At 41.1% G+C, this 27,977-nt stretch overlaps 2 protein-coding genes across 2 annotated transcripts in view; one reads left to right on the forward strand and one right to left on the reverse strand.

The window, feature by feature from the left end:
* Positions 1-19,135, forward strand: part of pip4k2aa (phosphatidylinositol-5-phosphate 4-kinase, type II, alpha a) — a 34,525-nt gene extending 15,390 nt beyond the window's left edge. Inside the window, exons 2-10 of the mRNA XM_008301372.1 lie at positions 1,789-1,886; positions 2,072-2,168; positions 3,681-3,833; positions 4,740-4,886; positions 5,811-5,849; positions 13,653-13,766; positions 14,091-14,331; positions 14,600-14,703; positions 14,812-19,135. Of these exons, the coding sequence (XP_008299594.1) occupies positions 1,789-1,886; positions 2,072-2,168; positions 3,681-3,833; positions 4,740-4,886; positions 5,811-5,849; positions 13,653-13,766; positions 14,091-14,331; positions 14,600-14,703; positions 14,812-14,892 (1,074 nt within the window). The 3' untranslated portion in view covers positions 14,893-19,135. The remainder of the gene's footprint in view (positions 1-1,788; positions 1,887-2,071; positions 2,169-3,680; positions 3,834-4,739; positions 4,887-5,810; positions 5,850-13,652; positions 13,767-14,090; positions 14,332-14,599; positions 14,704-14,811) is intronic.
* Positions 19,136-21,471: 2,336 nt separating this feature from the next.
* On the reverse strand, positions 21,472-27,764 carry LOC103371900 (sperm-associated antigen 6-like). Its single transcript, XM_008301376.1, has 11 exons — positions 27,740-27,764; positions 27,575-27,670; positions 27,333-27,499; positions 26,306-26,489; positions 26,005-26,210; positions 24,010-24,183; positions 23,777-23,929; positions 23,467-23,658; positions 22,166-22,282; positions 21,907-22,052; positions 21,472-21,535 (listed from the first exon to the last, which is right to left on the reverse strand). The coding sequence occupies exons 1-11, from the start codon at positions 27,762-27,764 to the stop codon at positions 21,472-21,474; spliced, it is 1,524 nt and encodes a 507-aa protein (XP_008299598.1).
* Positions 27,765-27,977: the final 213 nt, after the last annotated feature.

Below are 27,977 nucleotides of genomic sequence, written 5' to 3' on the forward strand. Positions count from 1 at the left end.
ATTTCCTCTTGCCGTTGCCCTGCAACTGTCCTTCAAGTCTGTGGCTACATCATCCTGAAAATGTAATCTACAAACTGCCCTCATCACCGAATGTTCTGTGCCAAAGATCGGTATTGATTGATGACCCAGACCAGAACCCTCGACCTGAAATATAAAAAATATAAATTAGGCCTAAGAACTTGCCATATGTCTACTTTGATTAGGAAAAAGCACTTTAAGGTGTAAGTTCGTCCTTGTGAATGCTACACCTGCTTTTTTAGTTCTTTTGCAGTACTTGAAATTTTACAGGTATCTGAAGTCATTAACAAAAAGAGCTGTAAGTTATAACATAGGTGGTTGGCTTTTGTGCAGTATAGCAAAGGTAGACTGTTCTATATATATATATAAACATGCTAGTGTGTGTGTGTGTGTGATCATGTGAGGTTTCATTTGAAGGTGTCAACCTTTGCACAACTTTTTGAAAGGATGCACTTTATTGGGTACGATGATTGCATGGTGAGTGCAATCATGAGTGCATTGTGAAAAAGATGAGCATTGGTAAGAAGTACACAGTTTGCTCTGTACATTGTTGAATAGCTGCATAAGTAGAAAATCCCTGCATTTATATATTTTGAAATGCTACAGTAACATGTTAGGAAATACAGACACAAAGTGTGACACTTTTGTTGAAATAGTGTTATTTTATATTTTTTCCAATCTTGCATACTCAGTCGTGTTTTTTTTTCCTATTGTCTATAAACTCAAGTAAAATCAAGATTCAAAAATTGTTTTCTTTTTCATCATGACTTTTTTTAAAGTTTTAATGCTGCAAGGCTGGCGTTTTCATTTAGTCAGCCCTAAAAGTGTTTCAGTTTAAGCTGCAGAAGTTCTGAAGGCTCTTGTGTGTTTCGCTGCTGTTGAGAAAATAAATTCAGAATGACTATAAACTAACACACAGCGTCTCCCTAATGTAGAAATTAATCTACTAAAATCCGTCAAACATATGGGTGTCATGGATGATGAGCTCAGAATGACGAAATAAGTATCAGAGAAAATGATTTGACTGCTTTCAAAAGTCTTACACAAGAGTGCATGTGATTGTGCAACTGTTGGTCAAATGGGGGTTTCATGTTTTACCACATTTCATGTTTCACTTGTACATACATAAAGCTTTAATGATGAGGGCTCTGTTCTCCTTGGATTAATGGTATTACAGACAAACTTTCCTACGAGGAGATGGTTGTAAATATGTTTGATCAAAGCACATGTTGGAAAGAGAGTGTTATAATCACAGAAGTCCTATATTAGAGCTACTGAACTATATAGCTGTGCAACTTTGATAAATCAGACAATTTCAGTATCACTGAAATAATATGATGACTCTTCTTCGGGATTTTTCATTGTCATCAGCTGCTGCTATTATTCAAGTGTGTTTCACCAGCAAAGCTCACACATTTTGGTGTCTCCAAGGAAACTGCGATATATTGCATTACTGGTGTGATTCCGCAGAGCTATTTGTCATCACTGGTGCTGGCATTGTTTGAGAGACAGCAGGGGAAGCACATATCTTGCTCACTCAATTTAGATATTTTACGCATTGTGCAAAGGAAGTAGTTGAATTTGAATGAGTCAAAAAGTTTATGCTCACCCGGCTCTACTTTTAGTTGAAGAATTAACAAGCATTCCTTTAAGCATTAAGTTCACTGATCATCTGTAATGTGCCATGTAGTTTTATTGACATATATGGTGTGCTTTGTATTGCAAGATTCACTGCTGATCTCTTCTGTTTTGATGTTTTATTCTCCACAGATAAATGAGTTAAGCCATGTTCAGATTCCCATCATGCTCATGCCAGACGACTTCAAGGCCTATTCTAAGATTAAAGTGGACAACCACCTCTTCAACAAGTACGGTCTTTTCAAGTATACCATATGACTATTGTATTGCACAAAAAAGTGACACTGTAAAATATGTTCTTGTTTTTCCTTGAACTATTGAAGGAACAGTGAAAATACATTATTTTGAACTGCAGCATCTTATAAAATATGTCCCTTCTGTTCTTTTTTTGTTGTTTTTTTTAATGCACACTTAGGGAGAACATGCCCAGCCATTTCAAGTTCAAGGAGTACTGCCCTCTGGTGTTTCGAAACCTCAGAGAGAGGTTTGGCATCGATGATCAGGACTTCTTGGTATAAAGAGATTCCGTACTTTTCTCAAACATCTGAAAAGTCAAGTTTTGTTTCTATGCCATCTGGGTCACATTTTAGTGTTTTGTAATCTTTGTAGTACTGCACTGGTGTGTACTGATGAATATGAGCATAGCTGTTACTGTAAACAATCACATCATTTACAGTCAATACATAATTTATTGGAAGTTGATGTATCTAATTTCTTTATCTCTCTTATGCTGCTGAAATATAACTATTCCAAAACAAGCTTGATCGCAGTTTAACTGTTAAACTGCTCTTGCACTCTTTTGTTTGAGCCCACCCTTCTCTTCCTTTATTTTCCACTCTTTCCTAGTAAATCCCTGTTTCCCAGTGCAGTCAGTGAGTTGGCAGTATTTGGAGGTCATTGTGTCCCAGCTCAGTGCAGCTGTCCTTCTTACATGTTTACATTAGGGTTCAGCTGGCTGTAGTGAGTGGGCAGTTAGAGTTGTTGAGAAACTGACCAGTCTGAAGGAATGTTACATTCTCGATATTAAACTGCTTTCCATGGGGCACTACTCACATTGTCAAAGGGTGGTTGGTTTGTCCATTTAGACTTCTTTCTTTTTCTTCTTGCCCTTGCACGAAAATCACGCTGCTGGCTTTATTTTTGATTACCTCGGCAATATCCCTTATTTGATGCCATGCTGAAGTAACCATTAGATTTAATGAGTGATGCTAGCAGTATTAACCAAACTGCAAACAGGGTTTTCTCCACATTTGGACAAATACGTTGTGGAAGAAATGACTATCTGTAACAAAAAAAAATGTGAATGTTATTTTGATATTTTTTTATTTATTTATGCCAGTCTTAAGCAAAAGTCCAGTTAAATATTTTTTGATTGTGACACAAACCATTTCAACCTTACACTAGACTTGGACTATCAGCAAAAATCCTAGCTTTCCTGCTTTTCAGAATCTGAAGAAACAAATATTCAACCAAATTTAGTCCCTAACACAAAAACAAATGTTTTACCATGTACCTCAAAAGTTGGTTCTCACTTTGCAACACAAGCTATAGATGCTAAGAGGGGCGGGAGCTAAGGGCTGAGGAATTCTTACAGAATGCAGCATTGAGCCAGGGGGTGTTGGATCATGTTACTTTTGAGCTCCAAAGTCTGGGCAGCAGCTGTTTGTGTCTGTGTGTAGCTTTGGACCAACAGCAGGCGTAGGGGTCAGAACCTCATGTTTAGACTGGAGTGTGGGTGGTTGTGAGACAATATGAAGGTGGATCTAGGACATGCTATATTGATTCATCCAAATACACTGAAAGAATTGCTCTTAGCTGTTCAATGCTCAGAAAATGGCTTTTTAGCATCAGCTCAAAGAGATCAATATAAGTTTAGACTCTTCAAAACTATTAATGAATTAAGCCATTCAGGAAGCAAAACAGCATTTTGTTCTCTGCAAATAATAATTAAAAAAAAAGACATTTCAGTATCAATATCCTAAAAATTCTGATATATTTTTTAACTTGTTGCACTGTGTTTACAGAATTCCTTGACACGCAGCGCTCCTTTGAACAGTGAGGCCCAGGGACGCAGTGGGGCCCGCTTCCATACCTCTTACGACAAGCGCTACGTCATCAAGACCATCAGCAGTGAGGATGTGGCCGAAATGCATAACATTCTAAAGAAATACCATCAGGTGAAAAAAGCCTATATTATTAATGATATCAATAAATATAAGCCTTGATTTTTTTGTTGTTGTTGTTGTTGAATATCTTTTGTTTCTCGTCTTAAAGAGCTTGCACAAAATCCCCTAATAAACTGATCCATAATTGCATAAGGGCTGCAAGGTGACTCGGTGGTTAAGCACCGCTACCTCACAGCAAGGCGGTCGCCAGTTCGTGTCCCGGTGAGGACACCCGGGAACTTTCTGTGCGGAGTTTGCATGTTCTCCCCGTGCAGCGTGGGTTCTCTCCAGGTTCTCCGGCTTCCCCCCACAAGTCCAAAAACATGTTGAGGTTAATTGATGATTCTAAATTGTCCATAGGTGTGAATGTGAGTGTGCTTGGTTGTCTGTCTCTAAGTGTAGCCCTGTGATAGACTGGCGACCTGTCCAGGGTGTCCCCTGCTTACGCCCTAAGTCAGCCCCCCCGCAACCTTAGTGAGGATTAAGTGGTGTATAGATAATGGATGGATGGATGGATGGATGGATGATTGCATAATTGTGTTTTTCATTACAGGCTGAGAACACGCACAAGTCTAGCTTTTTTAATAGCTCTGCGCCTTGTGGAATAGTGTCCACATTAGTTGTACAATTTTCAACTTTTGCTATACCTTGATTTTAGGTTCCTCAATAAATACCAAAAATTTTCAGCATACAGATTCATGTGATTTCCCAGAATAGCTGTTGTTGAAAGAGCCTCTCAGCGCCTTCCGGTCTAATTATATCCTCACAGTTGATCACTATGAAGTCATAATGGGATCATGCTGTGTTTTATAAACCTTTTTTTTTTATTTATTTCTTACAGTCTCGTCTCCAGTGCATATCCATTGTGACTGTTAAAAAAACAGCAATACATTTGTATTCCTCCCTCTCTTTTGGTAGTTCATCGTGGAGTGCCATGGCAACACGCTGCTGCCTCAGTTTCTGGGGATGTACCGGCTCACAGTGGATGGAGATGAGACCTACATGATTGTTACACGCAATGTTTTCTCCCACCGCCTTTCCGTCTACAAAAAATATGATCTCAAGGTAGGAGGGAAGGGGGAGAAGAACAGATGGGGGTGAAAGGAAGGTGATCAGATAAGCATTGATATAAGACTGTCGTTTTATTCCATAGTTGCACTGTAGTAAACCCTTGTTACCTCTAATTTCAAGAGCCCTTTTCACTGATTCACTAAGCTTTTGTCACAAGAATTATATGAATTTGATAGTTTATTTCTGTTTTTTCTCAACGACAGGTCTGTATATAGTTCAGATATTTTGTGAAAGCTCATGTACAGTTCAAGCCCATGGAAAAAATCATCTGTGAAACTACTCAACATACCAGGCCTTAGCAGGGCTCCAGACCTGTTTTTTGAGAGTGTGCCAGTTAAAATTTCAAGCGGTGGCATCGGTGCGAATGCATGATGATCACTAAGCTGTATTAGTGTCGCTGTAACGGGCACAGGCAGCCACTGTGTTAACCACAGTGGTGGAAAGTAGCACTTTTATAACTTTGGTGTACTGCGGTATTTACGCTTAAAAATGCGGTCTTCTCATGAAAAGCAGAGCTCACCTAAATGTGCTATTTTTCTCTCATAGAAAATGGACAGATCTCATACTGGAATGTCCTATTTAAACTATTTTCAACAGAATTTCAGTCACACACCTGTCTGAGCACACCACAGCCACCAAGCAGAAGCTACCGCAGCCTGCAATGTGAGGCGTTAAGGGAACATCGATAAAATGTAGCGTCTGTCCATAATAAAATGTTCAGCAAGTCATATGTTTTGCCCGTGGCAAGGTGGAAGGTGCGACCAAATGAAAAAGTTTGCCATACCGGTGCTGTCAGTGAAAAGTTAGACTGGAGCCCTGCTTAGACATTGGGTAATAAGGGGTCAAAACAAGTGTCAGAGTGTCTGGCTGACAGGCACCCTCTTTTCTGACTTTTTTTTATTTTATTTTTTATTTTAGGGTTCCACTGTGGCAAGAGAGGCCAGTGACAAGGAGAAGGTACAGTCACCTGTCATGAGCCAGGATCCACTGTTACATACTCATTCACTTGTAAACTTACTCACAGGACCTATTAACCATTAACGTTTGCTTTAAACAGACTAATAAGATTAATAATATTATAAAATTTAAAGAAATTTAAAAAAAACAACTCCGATCTACAGAGCACAGTCAGCAAATGCCTTACGGTTGCACGTAAATTTACAAACTGACCAAAAGAAATTAGACAATCCACACCACAAACCTGTTTTGAAAGCATGTCTTGGATGAATATTTTAGGGGTACATGACTCGTTTGTCCCTCAGAACTGATGTGCTAAAAGTGTAATAATCCACACCAGCATTATATTTAAGATCAATACTCTGCTTAAACTATTTTGTTCTGATTAGTTTCCCTATATTTGTGAAGCATCTCCCATTTTCTATATATTGTGGGAGAAGGTATATGAATACACAAACAGGAACAATGCCAGTTTTTCACTTGTTAAAATATCAGGAGAAACGTCACTGAGAGAGTATCTAGTTCTGTATGGTGATGGGAGTCAGTGTGGATTGAACAACGGACACTTACATAGCACTTGCACACCACTAATATCTCAATTCTGGTGTCACTTGTGTGTAGGAAACAAAAACACCTGTTCAAGATCTCAGGAACATTTTACAAATATACTAAACAATTGTCTATCTTTCAGTTTAATTCTGTACAGAGATGTACAAAATATGAACCTGAGTTAATGCGATGGAACTACATGTCAGTTAAAAGCCATGTGAACAATTAGAGAATGAGAGAGAAAACAACCTGTGTTTCCAGTGGTTTCAGTAGCCGACACAGCTTTAAACAGTTCCAGGCTCACTGTCATCACCCAAACGGCCCAACTAACACAATTTTGGTATCTGCTTTTGTTTCCCTTTTGGGTGCGGATGACAGTAGCAAATATCCATCTCCTTCAGTTAGCACCTCCTTCATCACCCCATTCCCCTTCTAGCCACTGCACGCTATTTGTGTCTTTTTAATTTGCTTCATCCCCTCTAACCTTGCTTCCGCTGTTCCATCAGTTCCCCTGCTTGCTGTCTGTGTGTTACAGATTGAGGGGTTGTGTGCACGTCTGTGTGAGTGTGTATGTCTGGGTATGTGCTGGGTTTAGAGTTTTATTCGGTCAGATGTTGTCTCATGATTCAGTAGTCCTTTGTATGTGTTTCTGTCTAGCTGTGTATCCGACTGGGTGTTCTGTGTATATCCGCAGTACATATGAGCAAGAAATTTTGTGTGATTCATAGCAATGGAAATGTTGCTGCTTGATGTGAGCCACTGCCTGTTTTGAGTTTTTTGGCTTTTGGCTGCTTGAACAGTGTCACCTGTCAAAATTCAATTGTGTTACAGAAATTGCAAAGACCGGACCAGTTTGCTGTGCTTCCTTTTTTTACATTCTCATTAGCTGACAATTAGAACTGGTACCTTACATGATGCAATATAATCAGCTTTTCTTTTTCAATAGAAGGCTTTGTCCTTGAGTGATGGAAGTTGCTGACAGTGTCATTGAACGCTTTGACTTTGGAGTACAGTTTGCCAGTTCAGCAATATTGGAAGGGGGGGATGGTTGTACACAGTGTTGTTGTTTTTTTTTTTTCATTGTGTGTCCCCACATCTGCCATGCACAGGTTTGTTTGAACACGAAAAAGGTTTTTATATGAGGCCGTCACAGTTTTGAACCAGGGTTGAACTTTCTACAGGTTTTACAGGGGTTTAATCGTGGGGCAGCATAAAGTGAGTCATGGAAGACTTCAGGGAATCCCAGAATTAAAGATAGCCTCTGTAAATGGTGGAAGAAACCAAACATTATTGGGGTTAAAGCAGATGAGTGGAAAAACAAAGCAGCTGAGGATTTAACGCACACGTGAGCCTCCTGTGTGACCTCTTTTTGTCAGTAGCGCAGCTGTGTGTGAAGCACCACTGTCTAGCAACAGAGATTAAGAAACAGCAGGATACATTTTGGCAAGCCAACATGAAGGAAAATGTTGTTTTCTAACACTAATTCTTTACTGGTAAACTGTGACAAGTTGTTGCTGTTAGTCTGTGTTTGTTTCTTTGGTTGGTTTACCTTTAGAACAATATATTAATAATCAATATACAGTAATTGTAACAATAGGTGAAGCCTCTGTCTTGCATATACATTTGTATATTTATAAATATATTATACCTAGTTTCAAAATGCAAAAATACAGTATGTGATCACTCACACATTTTCACACCCAACAGATCTCTAAGGTTTAACCTAAATTTTAGCCACCGTTGAACATGTAGTGTATGCGGACCATTTGTAGAGCGGATGTACCACAGAATTTTTTGTTTGTTTGTTTGTTTGTTTGTTTTCTGGTATAGCCCAGAGTTACATGAGTCACAGGAAAAAACAAGAAAGTAAGCGTTTGTTTTGGAATTACGTTGCGTCTCAGGTTTTGGGCCCACCACACCACTGTGGAACTTAAAGTTTGTTACTGAGTTTGTGTAATACGGGTAAGTTATCATATACAGTCTAAAGTTGCTTAGCAACTACCAGCTTGTACTGGCAAAGTAAATGCAGAGCGAGTGATCAAGACCCCACGTGGAAACCCTGTTCAATATAAAGTGCACCATTATATAAAACATGGAGACTTTATGACCCATTTCTGTGTAAAAGGGCCGTGCACACCTCATGTAAAAATATAAATAGAAGACTGGCCTATTTTTACGTTTGTAGAGTGGATCACCACAGTGCATATGCACCACTTACATACTGCTCTCATGCCCGGTGTAGCCACTTTAATTTATAGTGAAACCATAGGGTTGCAGCACCCGCTCCGTCAATTGTCCGAATACAGTGTGTGTTGAATGTAAGGCTCAGACATCAAAGACAAGGATCTGACCAGACAATTCTGATTTCTCCACCTGAAACACCTTTAAATGTACACACACATATATACAAATGACAAGATCATTTACAGTTACACTTTACAAACGTTCTGTAAATAACTGTTTTCTTTAAATCTACAAGTATACAACACAAGTTCATATTAACGTGAACACTCACACACTGCAGTTTGACAGTAAGACGAAGAAGAAGGTCAAATGAATGATGAAAATCGTGTGTTTTGTTCAGAAGGTACAGTGTGTGTCTGAAAAACAAATGCTTCACACACACAAACAACAAGCATGGCAGGGTCCTCTCCTGACTGCATGGCCCTTCCCCTTTCATGCATGTGTTTGCATGGTATACAATGTTTTTCTGCATCATTTATGATGTTATATTATTTCTAACACATTCCAATGTGTATGAACACCAGCCTCATTCTTTTTGCACATTGTGAACATGTTCCGTTCTACACACATATGACATGTATTTTTCTTTTCATAAAATACGTTTTGTGGATCTTATAGCTGCTGTCTCCAGGTTTTGGCGATAAACAGCAGCAGTTGGTTTTCCAGACGCATTTTATGTATGCATAAAGAAGCACACAGGTAGTGGGTGTACACCTTTTTTTTTTTTTTAATTAATTTTTTTTTTACTCTCCAATGATCCTAACTAGGGTACAAACTTTTTTCTGGTCTTACATAGGCCTATCAAATCATATTAGTTACTCTATGATGCTTTACTTACTTTGCTGTTAACCCCAGAAAGCCTGTCCTGAACATGTTCAGGACAATGACCCGCAATGTATCAAACACCGATTTGTGAAGTCACAGTTTTGTTTTTGACCAGGAAAATGTAGAGGTTGTGTTTGTATGTCATCAAATAGCTACTGGTCCCTGGTTTGTTGAATGGAACTTGTGTCTCCACGAGGTCTCTGCTCAGAGGCCCTCGGCTACAGTTGTTTTTCATACTGTCCTCTCTCTCCTCACGGCAGCACCAGCTGGTGTCTCCAGTGGGGGCACATGGCTTTAATGTGGCGATATGAATGAGTGTGAACTGCTTCTATATTTAATTTTTCGAAACAGTACCACACCTGATCAGATGTCGGGCAGAATGCAGTTTCATAGAATGCAAATTAGTTTCCTTGCTCTGCTTAGATCTAGATCCTTGCTCCTTACAGTAGCGTTGCCAGGTTGCTTTCTTTTCTCACCAGCCAGTATACCAGGGAAAGGTCACAGCACATTTCTGGGCAGACTATAGAATATCACTCTTTATATGTGGAGTGTAGAGAGACTGTCTAAAACCCTGTTGATAAAAGAAACTAATAGCATTTAAATAGTATAAGAGCAGAAATCCTTACACCTACTTACATCGTCATAGGATGAGCCTGTGGGAGACTGATATACACTTTCTTGACCGAGCCATTGTAAAGACTTTTAAGGTTTATAAACCTCCAGACTGGTCCTACAGATCTTTCGCGTTGATGCCCTTTCCAGCCCTCTACCAATTTGAAAAACTATTGTGTTCTGTTACATTTTAAACACTTTGCCTTTACTTCCAACTTCCTTCCTCTCTCCTTTCTTCTCTCCTCTCCTCCACCCCTACCGTCCCTCCCTCGCTCCCCCTTTTCTAGCAGCCACCCCCACCAGAGGATGTGCCCCCGCGGCCCAAATCTGGTAACGTTCAGCAAAGGCTGCAAACACTGCGGATTGCCACGCGCTTTTACTGCGCCATGAAACACGTAAGAGATGTAAGAGAACCAGGGCTCATATACCAGGCATGATCTATTAAACCAATCTTCTTTTATTGTTATTTTTTTTTGTACGGCCGAACATTTCAGTTTCCTCGTATTCTCTTGCCTGACACACTTGTTACTTCAAGGCCATACTTTGCACACGTTTCATCCATTTACAATCACCTTTTGCTCAACTTGTCAGTGAGTTCAGTTTCAGTTTTGCCAAATCATTTTTGTTCCCACCATTCACTCAGTGACACCTACATGTGTCTGAAACACTGGAGAGCAAGAATTGCAAGAGTAGGATGATTCATTTCAACTTCCTTGCTTTGTTGGTGTTGTATTTACGAGTTAACAACTGAGCTACCTAAAATCCTGGTATTCTCCGCAGTACGGACTGGTAAACTGCACAGTCCACATTTTTATGTGTTTGAAAGCCAGTGGAGAGTAGCTGCTTATACAAAAGAGAACCTTTTCCTTAAGGTCAATAGAGCAAAAGTCGTTAAAAACTAATCTAAGGAATGAGTCGGGTTTGTTTTATTTCCACAATAAGGCTTTTATTGTCAGCATCCTCAGATGAGTATGGCAAATAACTGCCTCACTTTTCAGTTTGTTTGTAGTTTTGGAGACTTTTTTTTTTTTTTTTTTTTTAATGATCTAGATTATGACAACCATAATGTTTTTAGTATAGAGGCACAAATAGTTTGGTTATCAAGAGGGACTTCTGACAAAATTTCGTGCCAGCTAACATACGAGTACTTCACTTTTGTTTTCAAGAATGATTTGTTACTGCACAGACCCAAACAGTTCTTTATATATAAATTATGCACACAGCTTATACTGTGTCTTCACGTTTGACAGTGCTCAATAAACATATAAAGTTCCTACTTAATGTTACTCTTTATATTTAAGTGCCTGTAATATATCTGCTAGTCACTGAATCCAAACTATTGGATAACATTTCAACAGTTGCAACGTTTGGCAGTGACTGTTACATATAATATGATAACACGTTCAGACAGATTTGACAGCTGCCGTCACAGCTCATAATTTATGAATTCCATACTGATGTTAAAACTGCGAGGGGATGTTAATCTACACCTGACAACACTGTAAGGAATATAACAGGTTATAAAGGTCTAGGAAAATCCCAGTGTTAGCCTTCCACAAATCCCACTGAAGGGCATAGCTTTGTGTGCAAGACATCAAGCCTCATTTTCCAACCAGCGGAAGACAGAAAAGAAACGAGATTCAATCTTTAAGGTCGCGGAGAAATTCACCTGTCACGCGCTTTGCGAGGCTCATCAATAACTCACCCGTTCTTCCTGCCTCTAATATATCTTTCTGTTTTCTTCTTACTCCCGCAATGGAGTGCACCAGTCAAGAGTCAGACACATCATATTGTAGGCAGCGTAACAGAGAAAATCAATGACAGTCCAACTGATAGAATGCCTATGCATGACTTGGAGGAGCACAATACATAATGTATGGGTTCGAAAGACTTTGGCATGGAAATAAAAGACAGTTGAAACGAATGCACAGAAAGATGGATGAACGTCAGGTTTGAAGTGTCTGTTTAGGTGATAGGCCTGTCAAATGTTTCCAGGTTATTTTCACTCCTAGCAGTCAGTGTCACGTTGTGTTCTCATTTACTTTTTATGTCGCATCTCTGTTCAGTCAAGCAAGTTGTACATCCCATATTTAATGCAAATTGGAGGTCTATGTCTGTATATATATGTGCTCAAGTGTCCTATTTTGTGTGTTGTATTCCTGTTTTCATCCGTGTGAAGATGTGTTCTGTATGTGTATGTATGTGTGTGTGTTGTCTGAGGCCATTCTAGTGCTACAAAGTGCTGTTATGTGTTGCTGCTCTCTTCCTGCTGCCATAGAAACATTGTAGTAGCTAAACGGCTGCTGCTGCCGCCCCGTTACCTCATTTCCTGCTCTCTTTTTCCTTAGTGACTCAGAAGTAGGCCCTGTCCCTCCCCACATAACACCTCTTCCCCCTACAGGCTGTTGGCAGTTTTGCAGCAGCTTGGTTGAGAAGAAAATTAATCCCAGTAGATGGACGTTTAAATGGGAAACTCCTTCATTCTGCTTGTAGAGTGAACACTGAGAATGTGTCTCAAAGACACACCGACTTTAGAGAATTATAAAACAGTTTATATTTGCTGCAAACCAACATCTAGTGTCTGAAAAGCATCTTAGAAGAACTATGATAGTATAATTTGTCTCAGGTAGGAGTATACTCTCATCAAACTGACAGGCATGGATGCTTTTCGGTGTCTAGCTCAGTGCCAAAAAGGACCTTTCGTGGCTTTGAGTTAGACGTCCTTATTTTCATGACACAAAGTGTATGGATCTACCAGATGCGACTGTCCAAACCGGTGTGCAATGTGCCAGAAAAGTGCCCTGTGTTTTGTGATACTAAACAATAAACATATTACACTGCGAACAATGCGACTTGGTGCATCAGATGGATCTGTACCCTGCTGTGAGCATGCTGCATGCACTTTATTACACGGTCAAATCATTTAGCTTGAAAAGAGGTATGCCTTGGTTTGGAAGGACTGCTTGTGCCTTGTTAAGCCAACTCAATTTACCAGTAATGTTTGGTGTATTTGGCTGAATCAGACAGGCTTATCTAACAAACCACAGGCTCAACGCCTCATGTATGTGAACGGGGTATTTCAACATGCGGGACTGTCAGGCAGATACATTTACACGCACTGTTGACACGACTAATTTCTAAGCTTAGAATTAATCTTTGTTACCATGCCTTTTGAAATACCCCTAATTCTTAAAGTTGAGCAAGACAGCCATATGCCATCTTTAAGTCCTGTGTAATGACATGTACAGTATATTTAATTGCTGATGAGGTATTCTGGGGAAAAAGGATTAAGACGACAAATGCTGGTGTTACTGTTTGTAATATTTTATTTCTAACTTTATATCAAATATTTTTAAACTATGTTGCAATATTTTTTACTGATTTAAACTTTATTTGATTGGAGGAATTGGTTTTTATTGACACTATGTAGCCTTTTAAATGGAAAGTCCCACTTGATTTAAGCACCAGAATTCTGTCACATTTTTGCCCAGGTCCGCTGTACACACACCTCTTGGGGTCGTGTTGTGTTTTGCTGTTTTTATCTGCTCATTAATTTTCCATACCAATGGGCAGGCCAAGGAGCTGCCCACCTACAAGGACAATGACTTCATCAACGATGGGCAGAAGATCTACATTGACGGGGAGAACAAGAAAATGTTCCTGGAGAAGCTCAGGAAAGACGTGGAGGTATGTGTTAGGATGTAGGGTTTGTACTATCTCATTGTCATTCAACGTTTGGGTTGTGTCATAACTTGTGTAATAATGCATTAAATTGTACATTTAGCAGGATGTAGCTCTTTTTAAACAAATTTTAAGGTAGAGAATCGTGCGATAAATCTTCTCGTCAGCCCTTCACTCTTCCTTAACCCTTTTTCAATTTGACTCTCAACTTCTCCTCCTTTCTACTCTACCTCCACCCGATCTTCCTCCACCTTTAAACCCTAATGCACCACCCATTGCTACACTTTCTGTTGTTTCCTCCACCATCCTACCTTCTCCCATCATCCTCAGTTCCTTGCCCAGCTGAAGCTCATGGACTACAGTCTGCTGGTGGGGATCCACGACGTTGAGCGAGCCGAGCAGGAGGACGTGGAGAGCGAGGACAACGAGGCCGAGGAGGAGGGCGAGAGCGACGGAGGAGGCATCGGGACGCCCCCCGACAGTCCCAGCAACACCCTGGACAGCACCAAGCCTCTGTCACCAGGGGAGTTTGACCCCGCCATTGACGTCTATGCCATCAAAAGCAACGACAGTGAGTGGTTTCTATGTGGTTTTTACTGCAAGGTGCAATACAACTATTGAATTGTGAGAGTTGTTTTTAACGGCCATTTCATTAAGAAAACACAGAACTGAGAGCTCCCCCTACTGGAGGCTGCTGCTTTCATGCAAGTTTTCAAATGTGCTGCTGTCAAAAATCTCTCAGATATTTTTGTCATTGAAAAGTGAATACTTTCTCAGCAGTGTCTGTTATTTCTCGCTGTGCAGACGTATCTTGATGGTGCATTTGCTTTAAACTACAGGTGCTCCCAGGAAGGAGGTTTACTTCATGGCTGTCATTGACATCCTACAGCATTACGATGCCAAGAAGAAAGCTGCCCACGCCGCCAAGACTGTCAAACATGGGGTAAGTGGCTATGAGCTATTTAAATTCTTCTGTAGAAAACAAATCTGAATGATTTCAAAACAGTACGTGGTGAATTGTGTGTGTGTGTGTGTGTGTGTGCTTCTGCAGGCTGGAGCAGAGATCTCTACGGTGAACCCAGAGCAGTACTCCAAGAGGTTTTATGATTTCATCACCACTATCCTGTCATAGCCTCCAGGAGCGTCAGGGGCACAGGGGCACATGGGAAGGGGAGGGCAAGCGGGGAGTAGGGTGGAGATGAAATGTGACGGAGAGGAAAACCATCGAGAGGCTGCATTAATAAGGTGCTGTGATGGCTTTGTGTCGCTCTCCCTCATCCATTCTCCTCTTTCCTCCCTGTTTGTTCCCCTCTCTTTCAGTGGGGTGCCACACTCTGCAGCTAAAAAAAAAGAAAAAAAACAAACATCATTCGTTTACATTTAACCTCTCCTCTGTTGAGTTCTGTTCATGTGTTACTTTGGATGATAAGGGTGTTAAAAGCAAGTGTCCAAGTCATTACGTTTTTCATATAATTTGTTGTTGTTTATGTGGGAATATGGCTTTTTTTTTTTTTAATTGCCTCTGACATCCAGCACCCTGCATTTTGTTTGTACTTGTCTTTTACTTTTGACGTTGAGGGGGAGGTGGGGGAGGGTGTGACGTGTGTAGTGTGAGGACAAGCGGAGTGTAGAGGTCTGATTACAGTGCAGATCGAGGTCCCCCCCTTGCAAAGAGAAAGCTTGAGCGGGATGTAAAGATCAAGTCTATGTTGAGCCTCGCCTAATGCAATTGCTTCATTTCAGGAAGTAGGAAGCAGTCTTCCAATTGGCCAACAGCCGGACCCACACCTAAATGCTATACTCAGCCAAACAAACCTTCCCATCTGGGTTCCTCCTCCACCCTTTAGACGCCTCCCCCTTCCCTCCTGTTCTTTCGTGTACAGTAATCGAATAGAGCTTCTGGGTTATTCTCTTGCCACATGCTCCAACGCTTCTCTTTAGCTGACATGAGTTCACGTGTAGTAAATTATAACGCTTGTTCCCAGCACTAATTACACCTCAGTGTCTGTCAGCGCTTTGTCCCTTTTGTGCTGCACAGCAATTAAGAATGTTAAAGGGAAGGATATGCATCTTAAAAACGAGAAGACGAGGGAATGAACATACTGCTTCCCTTTACTGTCGTTCTCTCTGAATATGTTTGGTTTCTGTTCTGTGGCAGAGAATGGCCCAGAAGTGACGTGTGGCTGCTTTCGAGTCACTCCTCATGATAAAATCTTCGTACAGGGTGTCAGACTGAAACATCAAAAGCCCTTAACTTTCTGTTGCCATCAGCACCTTATGAGTAAAATCAAAAAAATGTTGCACTTTTATTTGTTGTTAGAGGTTAGGAGCTCTTATTCTGTTACATGCGCAGCAACAAAGAGGAAAAAGAAGCTCGACTAGAATTGAATCTTAGAAGCCTGATCTCAAATCCCGTCTCCTCCATGCGTGGGTTTCTTTTTACAGGGATTGGTCGGGGAGAATTTACTGCAATATTAGGTAGTGGAAAAGGTGGATTAGTCCTTTTTGTAAAAAACGAACCGTTCCAATCCTTTAAGAAGTGCTCTGTGGCGGTGGTGGGGTTTGGAATCAGGCAACAGTATGACAGAAGACGGTTTACCTCCAGCATCGTACCAGCACGCACCCAGTGATGGCGACCGGTGCGTGTGTCAGTGTTCAAAAGTCGTAAAGGGGGAGAGGAGAGGGGAGGTTGGGTAGAGTAGCTTAGAGACGTAAAGACAAGTGTTGTTAAGTCATTAACACCAACAGCATCGTTCTCTAACCTCGGCTGTGACTCTGTTACTCATCGTTGTTTGTGTTATTCTTGACTTTTTTTTAAAAGGTGGATTATATGTTTTGAATTTGGCGGTTTTATGAATTGATTTTTTTTTTTTCTGTTTGAGTTTTTGTCGTTTTGTTTTTGTTTTTTTTGTATATTTTGCACAAGAGGAAAGGAACCAAATGTTACGAATACGATCCCAATTAGTCGATAATGGTCTTAACAAGGGAAATGCAATATACTTGTATGTGAGTGAGAAAAGTTGTTTTTTTGCGTGTGACGTTGTGTATCACTTCTGGATAACCGACTAAAATAAGTAAAAGTCGTCCTTCTTGACTATTCTAACCCATGCAAAAAGCTTCCATCACGATATGTTTGTTTAGATATCATAGATTATATTCACATTTATATTTTTACATTGGATTTTAGTCATGAAATATAGTTGTATTTAAAAAAAACAAAACAAATGGAGCCACCCTTCGGAATGAATGATGGTGCTGTGGTATATGAAGAATGATACTGCTTGAATTTTTACAATTTATAGATGTACTTAAAACTTAAAAAAAAAAAAAAAATGGGAAAAAAAAAAATTTGCATGTCACAGGACTAAGTTTCCTTTCCCCCCTCTCTAGTCTGTGTTGTTGGCTGTTCAGGTTCTCTTTGTGCCCCTACACTTTAACCAGATTTGTGAGCTGTTCGGTGTGTAAAATAGACCCTACCATGCTTTAAATAACTGTGTTTCATTGTATACACTGTGCAAGATGTGTGCCTTTATACTCCAAAATTATTTAATTTTATATTTTGTAATCTTTTTTTAAAACAAAGGTAAAAGGTTATTTTAATAATAGGGTGTTTACGTATTATTTGCAACCTTATTTTCAACCCCTCGCTCAACCTTCTCCCACTTTGCAAACGCCTCTGTATTTGTTTCAGTCATTTGAACAAAAACCATTCCAAGGATTGTGTTTTAACATGGGGGGAGGGGGGGAGAAAAAAAAAAAAAAGCAAATACTTGTCTAATATTTGAAGACGGTGGATCGGATTCTGTACATTTACATCCACCGTCCTGACTATTCAGTGTGCACAGGCATCCTTTTCCCCTCCCCTCGGACTGGAGGCGGTGTCTGCTTGTATTAATCCTTTGTTGGTTCGCGCTGGTCCTGCCTTTATAAAGAATGTGTGCGTGGAAGTGCATTGTGGAGTGCGTGTCGTGACTGTGTTTTGTCGTGCTCGTCCCTTTCTAACTGGCGGCGTAACTCACCTCAGGAGTCCGTCGGCATTTCATGAAATTCACAACTACCCATGCGGTCACATTTCAAGATGTGATGTTTCTTTTTTTTAATTTTTTCGTTAAGTGTTCGTCCCATATTTCACTTAACTTCGACGTACTGTTTATTTCTGAAACCATGTTTTTTTTTCTTGCTTCCCGCCCTCCATGTTTTTTTATTTTGTGTGTAACCCAGATCACCTGCTTGTAATCAGGGACTTTATCATCTGATCGTTCAACCCCGAGTCAGTGCTTAGTGGATATTTCCGTGTTCTTTCACTGTAGATGGGCTGTTTTGTTTCTGTTGTCACATGATGTACATAGGTCATGTCATAAAGAAAAACGGGGAATGAGGGAACACAATCATCTTCCAGTCTGCTTTGCTCTGTTCGGCTCTTTCCTTGTTGCAGGTGGAGACAGCAGAGCAGTGCATACTGAGTGAGGTTTTTGTTGTTTTTTTTGTTTTTTAATGTTTGGGAATAGTAACTCTGGATCTAAGAAAGGAAACGGTGAAGCCAGACTTTAACAGATGCAAATTAAAGATGACAATAACACACACATGCCCTGCTGCTGTACCTTGAAATGAATAAGTCCTCGCTTTTGTGACTTTCTCTCATGAATGAACTTTATCGCCCATCAGTTAACCTGCTGCCACCGTTAACTTGCCAAAAGCAGTCAGAACTACCCCCATATGAGCTTGAAGAACATTGTGTATCGTATAATGTGTATGTTTATTCTGTTTTTTGTTGTTTTTTTCTTTGTGGTAGATGGAGTGAGGTGTGCAGTGCTCATATGTGAACATGTTGGAAGTTATGGGAAAAACAGGCCTGTGTTTATGTGGTTTATCAAATGTTAAGGGAAAACTAGGTTACAAATGCGAATGACCGGAGGCCGGGGACAATCCGCAGAGGTGGGACTGATTTCTTTGGCTTTAGAATTCTAAAAAAAAAAAATCAGCAAAGCTTTTTGGACATTTCCAAAGTTCTTAAAAAAAAATAGTTGAATTCAGTGAAGCGGCACACAGAAGTCAAACAAGCCAGAGAGCAGAAGCACCACCAGCCTGCAGGATGTGCTTCGGTCTCCCAACAGCCCCCAACTGCTTCTAGACTCCAACTAAAAGACTTAAAGCATTGGTTGAAGCATTACTGTGTGCGTATGTGTGTGAGCGTGTGTGTTTATTGCTGTCTGACAATGGTTGGTGAGAGTTTCCCTTTCAGTGGCAGAAAGGCCAAAATGATGTTGTATGTTTATTGTTCTTCACATTTAATGATGATGATAATAATAATAATACACTCCATTCCATAAGCGTTCACTCAAACCAATTAAAGCACTTGTTCTGCTTAACTCAAAGTCTACCTTGACTTGTTTGTTCTTTATTGTTCACAGTTCCTTTTTTTTTTCCAATTTCTTTATTGTTTGTTTCTTCAGCTTCACATGGAACTATATTTGAGATTCTACTGTCAGTTTATTTCCAGCAGCTTCTGCAAAGACAGTGTAAAAACAAAGAATGTCATGGTTAAAAAAAGACAGACAGAGCTTTGCAGGGTTTACCATTTAATAATTTTTGGATTTTAATTTTAAAAACAACCCTCTTTATTTACTGTGTTCCTATTTTTGATGAACAGATCAATTATATGTCGTGTCATTCAAATGATTTTTTAAAAAAAGTTATTTGTGTGTAAGTTGTTGAAATGCGCAAAAATGAAAATTGAACTGGCATGAACGCGTTCTTGTTGCTGTTTTGTTACTTTAATGGACAGCCCAGATTTTTATAAACATTTTTTAAAATATATATTAATTATTACCATTTATACGCAGGAACAAGAAAAAATATTTCCGCCAATTTAACGCGTAAAATCCCTCCATGGCCACAAATTTTTTGCGCATCCGCTCTGTGCAGTTCCATGATTTCACTCTGTTGCATAAATTAACATAATAAAATAAAACCACTTCTTGTCACCAGCAGCTCACCTAAAAAAAAAAAATCACGACGGCTGACTGCATCTGTGAACAAATTAAAACTCGCAGTATTTTCTTTGCTGTTTTTGCCCTTGAAAAAAAAGGCTGAATGCCAAATTCCAGGAAAAAATATCAGCCTCACTTGAAACTGGAAATGTCACACAGAAAAAGCAGCTGTTAGATGAAAGCGCGACAGAATGAAGTCTTTTCATATTTGGAACAAAACATATTTTCGTGCGTTTTAACAGCAATTTTTATTTTTTATTTCCAATCGCGGCGCGTAACGTTCCTCATTACGCTTTATATTATTGAATTTTCTTTTATTTATGAACATGGATCTCGTGTTACAAAAGGCTTGGGCCTATGTATAGATGATATACATATATATATGTAATGGGAGTCGATTTTTTTTCTTGCCATCATGCACTCATACATTTAATGTTTTGGATGGAGACCAATATATTCCATTTTTATTCCATTTGTTATCTTGTTTGGTCCGTTTCTGATTATTAATTTGGACGGAATGACCACGATTCCATTTACCATCAAGGGATTTATTAGAATAAAAAAAAAAGGTGAGTCCAATAGAGTGGATGCGTCGTTACGCAAAAGCTCCTTGTTACTGTTAACAAGGAGATTTTCGGAATTAAACCCACATTAGTATGTATAGTTTTGACGCGTAGCAGCTCTGCAGCCTCCACATGGATCCATCCAGAAGACGCAGCTGCAAAAGGAAAATTCCGCGTTGCATTTTTTGGAAAACTTGTCCGACGCGAAGGAGGAGAAACGACGTCTGAAGGTGATGTTCGCTGCAATAACAACGCGCGTTAACAAGCGATAAAGCGGGTCCTGTAGGTCAGATTTGGAAAAAAAAAAAAAGAAGAAGGAGGAAGGGCTTTGGGGGGGGGAGATGGCGGCAGCTGCAGCCGTAACGTGCTCAGATCTCCGCTGCGGTGAGAGGCCGGGGCTTATTTGCACCGTCAGTACAATGTGGAGAACAAGCAGAGACAAACCCGGCAGACAATAAACAAAGAGGCGGCTCGCCATGTGCGCTGCAGCTGCTGCACGCACACGCACACAGCTGAGGTGCAGTGCGCGTTCACGGCCGCCAGGGGGCAGTCGGAGCCCTGGAAAAAAAAAAAATCCACAGCAGGGACGGAGGATTTACATTGTCTGTGTATATTTGCTCCTCTGCGTTATAGAAAAAAGGCACAGAAGCGCGTGATCAATACATTGAAATCTCATCTTATGGAAGATGTGGGTGTTTTTTTTTTGCAACATTGGGGAACAAGTGGGAAACACAGCAGTAAGTGTGTGATTAATAAACTGTGTATAAACCTGATGCCCATGTGCCTGCTGGATGTTGGTCTGAACCGAGTGGACTCAGTGTGTTTGGTTCCCACCACCTGCTGCGGAGTCACCGAACCTGACCTTTGACCTCTCCATGTGGGCATCCCAGAAATGCTTCCACAGCATGCCACGGTGGCTGTGAACTCTCCGTTCAAGTGTCCAGAAATAGATTCAATCACAAAATGATCCCATCCCTCCAGCAGAATGTAAGAACATTTATTTAAAGGTAAGGCTCAAGTGGAATGCAGCTGCTACCCACATACAGTTTTTAAAAAAACAACGTCTAAAAGTTAGAAAACTGCCTTCCAGCTTCAGTTTTCAGTAAAGGCACATCTTGGTGTTAATATCGGATCGGGATGTGGTGCTGTGAGCTGATGTCAGGCCGACTGGTAGTTGTCTAACCGCTCCAACAGGGCGTCTGAGTAACCAGGAGTGTAGTACCTGGAACAACAACACACATACTGTAAATGCCTGACGCTGGGTTCGATATGGAGAATCTGTTGCTTCATTTTGCTTTCTTGAATTCACATTAATCATCAGGTTTTATTTATACGCTCTGTGTAACTTAAGGCCCTCTGAAGAGTTTATTCTCATGCAGCCTTGATTTTATTCATCATGTTGTTACTCTGAAAAATGCTACAAACTATAATAAAGGCTGGTGTTAGCTGACAGTGACTTAAAGGATCAGAGAGGAAGGAATTATTTCCAGCTACACAATTCTTAGATGGTATATGATGATGTGACGTATGCTCCAGTGTGTGTGTGTGTGTGTGTGTGTGTGTGTGTGTGTGTGCATGGAGGAAGGGCTGCACCTCACTAACTCTTCAGGGAAGCAGTTGTTGATGGCATTGATGTGCTCCTGCAGAGCGGAGCCGGGCTCAGCCTCGATCTCTTGCACTTTCTTCAGCCCCCCGCTGGTCACAAACAGACGGCGAGCCTTGCTGTCATGAGGCAGCACCTTCGAGAGGAGGAAGGGTAAAATACAGTTTGTTTGTTTTTTCAATTTTTGAATTTGATCTAAATCATAACAAACTGGAAACTGTTCATTGACAGGTTGTGGTCTTGGTTCACCTTGCTGAACTGGCAGACAACGTGTTTGAGGATGTTGCTGGGAGCATCGTAGAGGAGAGGCTCCAGACCAGGCACATAGGTGCACTTCTGCAGGATGCTCTTCAGAGCTTTCTTACTCTGAAAAGAAGAGGACACAAGAAGAATGAAAAACACATCAGGTGGTGCAGGTAATGTCAGGTAAACTGTCTCTACAGATAACAGAGAAGCTGTACGTGTGCATATGACTTTAAAATAGTTTCTGTTGTCCCTCTGGGTTTGTTCTAAAGGATAACTTCCATCATTTATGACAGTGCTTTGTTCTGTAATCTTATTGGAAGTTGTTGCTTTTTTTTTTTTTTTTTTAAGACCAGTAGAACAAAATGAAAACAAACAGTTTTGCTTTGATTTCTGTGCTGAAGATATGTGCCATGAAACCATGAAAGAAGCAAGGATCTTTATTTTTTAATCTTTCTTTTGGACTCATCAACACAACAATGCCTTCACCAAGGTTTTTTGTTTGCTTGTTTTTTTGTTTTTGTTTTTTACTCACAAATTATGAATATACATTTGCATGCAGGCAGGTTGACAACTATGGAGGAGCTAAATGAATAGAAAAAGGACGAGGTCTGATATTAGGACTTCTTTCTAATTAGTTGTGAGCCACTAGGTAATGTTTTTCCAGATTGCTTTTAGAAATGTTGTTTTTGTTTCCCAGAATTATTTAGAAGCTTTAGCTTCATCTCATTTTCTAACAGACTTGATCAATTTATTTGGTTATGGCCAGAAACATGTCTTCTTGTTTCCAGTCGGCTCACAGTGTTGAGATGTTTCCTGAAAGTCATCGCTAAACACAGATAGACTTTTAATTATATGCTTCCTTTAGAAAGATTTGAACATGAGCTTAAACTCTAGTTATTAAAGTCCAGCAGTTTATTAAGAAAACCAGCTTAATTTATTTAACAAAGGATGGATAGATGCTACATTAAAGAGGTTACTTCACCAAATAGAAGACATTAAAAAAAAAGAGGACAGAAGAATAAACTGTGCCTGTGTGTTGACTCAGGATGCCTGACAGTCTTACTGCATTTATATTTTGAGCTGTGACCTAATGTCTGCCTGAATTCTGCATTTTCCTTAATACAAATAAAAAAATTCCAAAAAAAAATGAAGCAAAAAAAGCAACCCTTGAAGCAAAAAAAACCACCAGAATGCAGGAAACAAAGAGTTTCATGCTCCACATTTCCTGGGGAAGGCCTCCCTGCTTAATGAGAACAAACAAAGAAACCCACTCCCACGGTCTCAGAGTAAAGTTTGACTCCTACTTTGGCCTGCAGGTCCTCTGAGCTTCTGGCATCCATGTAGAGCTCCAGCAGTTTGGGCAGAAGGTGAGCCGTGGCCACCGCCTTGGCGTGCTCAGGGGTGTGGTGACCTATCTGGCCGATGGACCAGACCGTGGCCGCCTTGATGTGATGCTCGGACTCCTCGGACAGACACAGGCCCAGCTGGGGCACCCCCTGCAGGACAGGAGGGGACACAGCACAGCAGGGCCGCTTCACTTCATGTGACCTACATACTGAATGTGAGGGAATGCCTCTGGCTTCAGTGGCAGGACTAGCTGTCTCATAAAGATACCTTGGAAATAATGACAGCCATGGCGAGGTTCTCACTGTGGGCTGCTACGTATCCCAGCATCATGATCCCTGGCAACCGCAGGTTTCCACGGCAATCGTTGACGTAGTCGATCACTCCTGACAGCGCGCCGTAGTTTATGATCACCTGGGAGAGCTGGAGGAGCACACATTCATAGACTGATGACTTGGTGTGTCTCCTTTGTTTGTGCCTGCAGGTGTGAGCGTGTGCAGTACCTCCGGCGAGTGTTTCACCACCTCCCTCATCAGGGTGGCAACGTTCTTCCTCACGTACTCATCCTGGTCTCTGAGGCTGGCCAGGGCCGCGGGGAAGATCTCGGCCTCGATCACCATCTCCGCCAGGCTCACCGAGTGCTTACTGATCTGGCTGAGGGCCGAGAACACCTGCCTCTGTGTGGAGACCAAGAGATGTCTGAGAAATAACTGACATTTATGAACGTTAAACTGGATTAATTCTTCAAATTGCAAATTAATATCACAACTATTGTGGTTTTGCAGCGTTTGAGCGGAGTGGTGGGTGAGCGGGTGTGCTTGAGCTGCAGTGAATAGGAAGGGCTGCATGAAAGAGAGTTGAGGACTTCAGTATCTTCACATTCTAGAGGGGGCGATGGGGGTGAGGTGCATCTGGGCCATTTTAATTCAGGAGGGATTACGTTTGTAGAAAAAAAAATCAAATATGTAACTTTGACTTTGTTTTTAGAGTTTTAATCAATGAGCAGAGAGGTTTCCAGAAGCATCGGAACAGTGAGGCCAGGTCCTTTATTTTTGCTGTCGACTGAAATCATTTGGGTTTGACGAGAAAAGATGAATATGAGACAAGAGATCAACACTTCAGCTTGTACTTCCAGGTGTTAACATCTGGATCTGCTGCACAGCTTAGATGATATTTGTAATGGAACACCATATTTCTAGGTGAGCAAAAGTATTGGAGCAGATTGACTTAAAATAGACTAAAGCGAATCAGACTTCATGTTTAATTGCAAATCCTCGACCCTCATCGAGCCGGTGACCCGCTGACATCGCCAAACGTTTGCGTTCTTCTTTTGTGATGCTTTTACAGGCTTTCACCTCTTTTGGTTGTTGTTTGGTTTGGGGGGTTACTTGTGTATCAGATCCAGATGTAAATACAGGGAAATAAAAGCTGAAATGTTGAATTCTTGTCTCATATTCATCATTTTATGTCAAACCCAAATATTTTCAGTTTACAGCAAAAGTAAAGGACTTGGCCTCACTGTTCTAATACCTTTAGATGTTGTAATATCACTATTTTCTCCTGGTAGTTTGGTCAACCACACTTAAATTGCACTTTTTTTGGGGTTAAAAACAGAAAAAAAATCTATGCAGCCAATGTTCATATATAACAGTTGAGTTTTGAATTAAGAGTAAATAAGACAGAAGATTTTCATGAAGAGGCGTCACTTTTTGTTCAAATTTCAACGCTTTTTTTTCTCTCTCTCCTTTCTAAGACTGACAGAAACTTGACATTGGTTTGCTTTTAGGATCCATAAAACATCACCAACATTTTGTGATGCACAAAATACGCCCACTTGGCAGATTTTATTAAGTTTTACCTTTAAAAAGTTCAAATACTGTAACTGTGATTTGTACAAAAATACAAATCAGTATTTTCTAGCCTAAATTGAAGCCAAATTCTTCTTTGTGATGACGAATAATTTTGAGTGTCCAATTTAAAATACAATTCAGCTGAAAATATTTTTCCTCATCAGTTCAATTAATTTGTATATTCCATTTGTATCCCATGTAATTTAGACAGAAAAGAGTTAGTAAAATTTTAAATGGAAATGAGATAAATACACAAAAAATAATCCCTTTAATATACATATATTTAGAAACCGTCTCTTTTGAGTGTTTTTGTTAGAAGGAATATTTTCACAGCTCTGCTCCAGTGTGGTGTTAACATCAGTCACAGATGACACATGATGAAAACTAAATGCAGTGTAATCATGAATATTTACTCTCCCTGTCTTGGATTCTGATCATTTTTCTTTGCTTGGCAAGAAGCTTTTGTAAGGGCCTTTAAACACTTGACAAAGAAAAGAGAAATAGGTTGTAAACATCATGATTCTAAGGTAATAAAATGAGACTGGTGTGTCTCTGATTCATGCTGTTGCACATCACAGGCTGAGTTAAACCAGCAGCTGCTGCTTTTGAACAGACCTGACATGAAAACAGTCATCAGGCCGTCCCCACCTTGAGTTTGGCGTCTGGGTTGAGGATCATCTGCGCCAGGTGTGCGATGGCACCGGTGTCCACCACAGTCTGGGCCAACTCGGGCGTGTGTTTGGAGATGTCGCTGAGGGTGGAGGCCGCGATGCGTTTCAGGGCTATCTCAGGCTCCAGGAGACACAGCACCAGCAGGGGGACAGCACCGGCATCCACGACCGACTGAGACAGCACTGCAGGGGAACATGAGGACGAGGTGTTTAAAAAAAATATCCTATCATGCCAAGAAAACAAGAAAAATCAGAACTCGTCAGCGTGTGCTCCTTACATGCGTTGTGTCGTGCGATGTAGCCCAGAGCCCAGGTGGCAGCCTCCTTCACCCCGGGGTCAAACTCCTCCAGGCAGAGCACCAGAGCGTCCACACCCCCGCAGGCCACCACAGCCTGGGACAGCTCAGGGGAGTGTTTGGCAACCGCACGCAGCACGAACGCAGCAGCCTTCTTGTAGAACCTCTGCACACAAACACACACACTGGTCATCTCGAGAAGCCTACTAAAAAGATTGTGAGCCTTGTAGTTTACTGAACATCTCACGTACTCAAGTTTTTTTGCACCAAACGAGCAAATTTGTTTTAGAAGCTGTGAGGGTTTGTGCAGTCATAAATAAACTATGTGGCAAAACAGAGATGTGTGTGTTGTTCTGTGCCTCTAATCTAACTTGTATTTTGGGGCAATTAGATTCTAGAAAAGCCTAATTCTCAAGGTTATAGCAGTTCTAAAAAGTCATGAGGTATCACACTGATAAATGTGTTTTTAAAAAGGCTTAAAGTCTCCAGGATCCCAAACAGACCCTGTGTGTGAGGGTCAGGACCCCACTTTAAAAGCTGCAAAACTCAAACTCTGATCTTTTCCCACAGTGGAGATTTTTCACCATAAATGATTTTTTAAAATGTTCACAGTAAACACTTAATTCCTCACATATTTGACAAATTGAATAGATTTGAAGATCAAGACATGCCTCTTCAATAACGAGAAGTAAAACCTCGCCTCCTTCCTTTCTGAGCCTCTGAGTGGGCTGAGAGGGAGAGACGGGGGAGAGAAAACAAAGGCCTGGTTGCTCTCGTGGTAAAGGGCTCTTAGGTTTTCAAGTAGCCCCCAGGCGAACTGCCAACTTAGCCCAACACACATTCTCACATTGAGGCGGTGGATGGAGGAGGAGGAGGGGGGGGATGCTGACCCTGAGATCCTGCAGGGTGACAGCCTCTGACTGTCTTTTTTTCCCCCCCCATCCACACAGCAGCCTCAAGAGACGGACGGAGGAAACCCTGTCAGTGGTGAACAGTGTGTGACGCTCACATTCTGCGAGGCCAGAGACTGGACCAGCTGAGGCAGGATGTCCTCCTTCACCACGGCCTCGGCCAGGTCGTCGCTGTGGTCCGCCAGGCGACCCAGAGCCAGGGCTGCAGTCTGCTGGACGCTGGGAACCACGTCCAGCAGCAAGGGACGCAGCATGGACATGACGCCTGGAGGAAGGGGTGAGGAGAGGTGAGGATGGGGAAACACCAGACGCTCAAGCTGATTAAAATCTGACTTCTTACCTGCATTTCTGAGGATTTCTATGTTCTGTGGTCTGGCTGCCAGATCAGCTACAGTCTGCACGAACTGCATCCTGGATTTCTGGTACTGCTCAAAAACTAGTCAACACAACAGAGTGAGCTCAAAGCTGCTTATACCTGTGAATAAAAACAGCTGATAAAACTCACCTTGAACGATCTGTCGTTGACTCATCGTGGCTCTGATGGAAGAGTCCTCCTCTCAAGTGCAAATTTAATCGCTAATCCCCCAAAAATGTGTTGGTTTCACCGCAAGGATTCAACGCAGCGCTTCTGTTAGGGAGCGTTGTTGTCAAGTGTTGCTATGGCAACAGCAGGCTCGGAGATCGTCTATCCTGAAGGTGACTCACTCGGATTTTTTTTCTCGGAACCGATTCGCACCTCACAG

Source organism: Stegastes partitus, unplaced genomic scaffold, assembly GCF_000690725.1.
Source record: "Stegastes partitus isolate 25-593 unplaced genomic scaffold, Stegastes_partitus-1.0.2 Scaffold1667, whole genome shotgun sequence".
Lineage (NCBI taxonomy): Eukaryota > Metazoa > Chordata > Actinopteri > Pomacentridae > Stegastes > Stegastes partitus.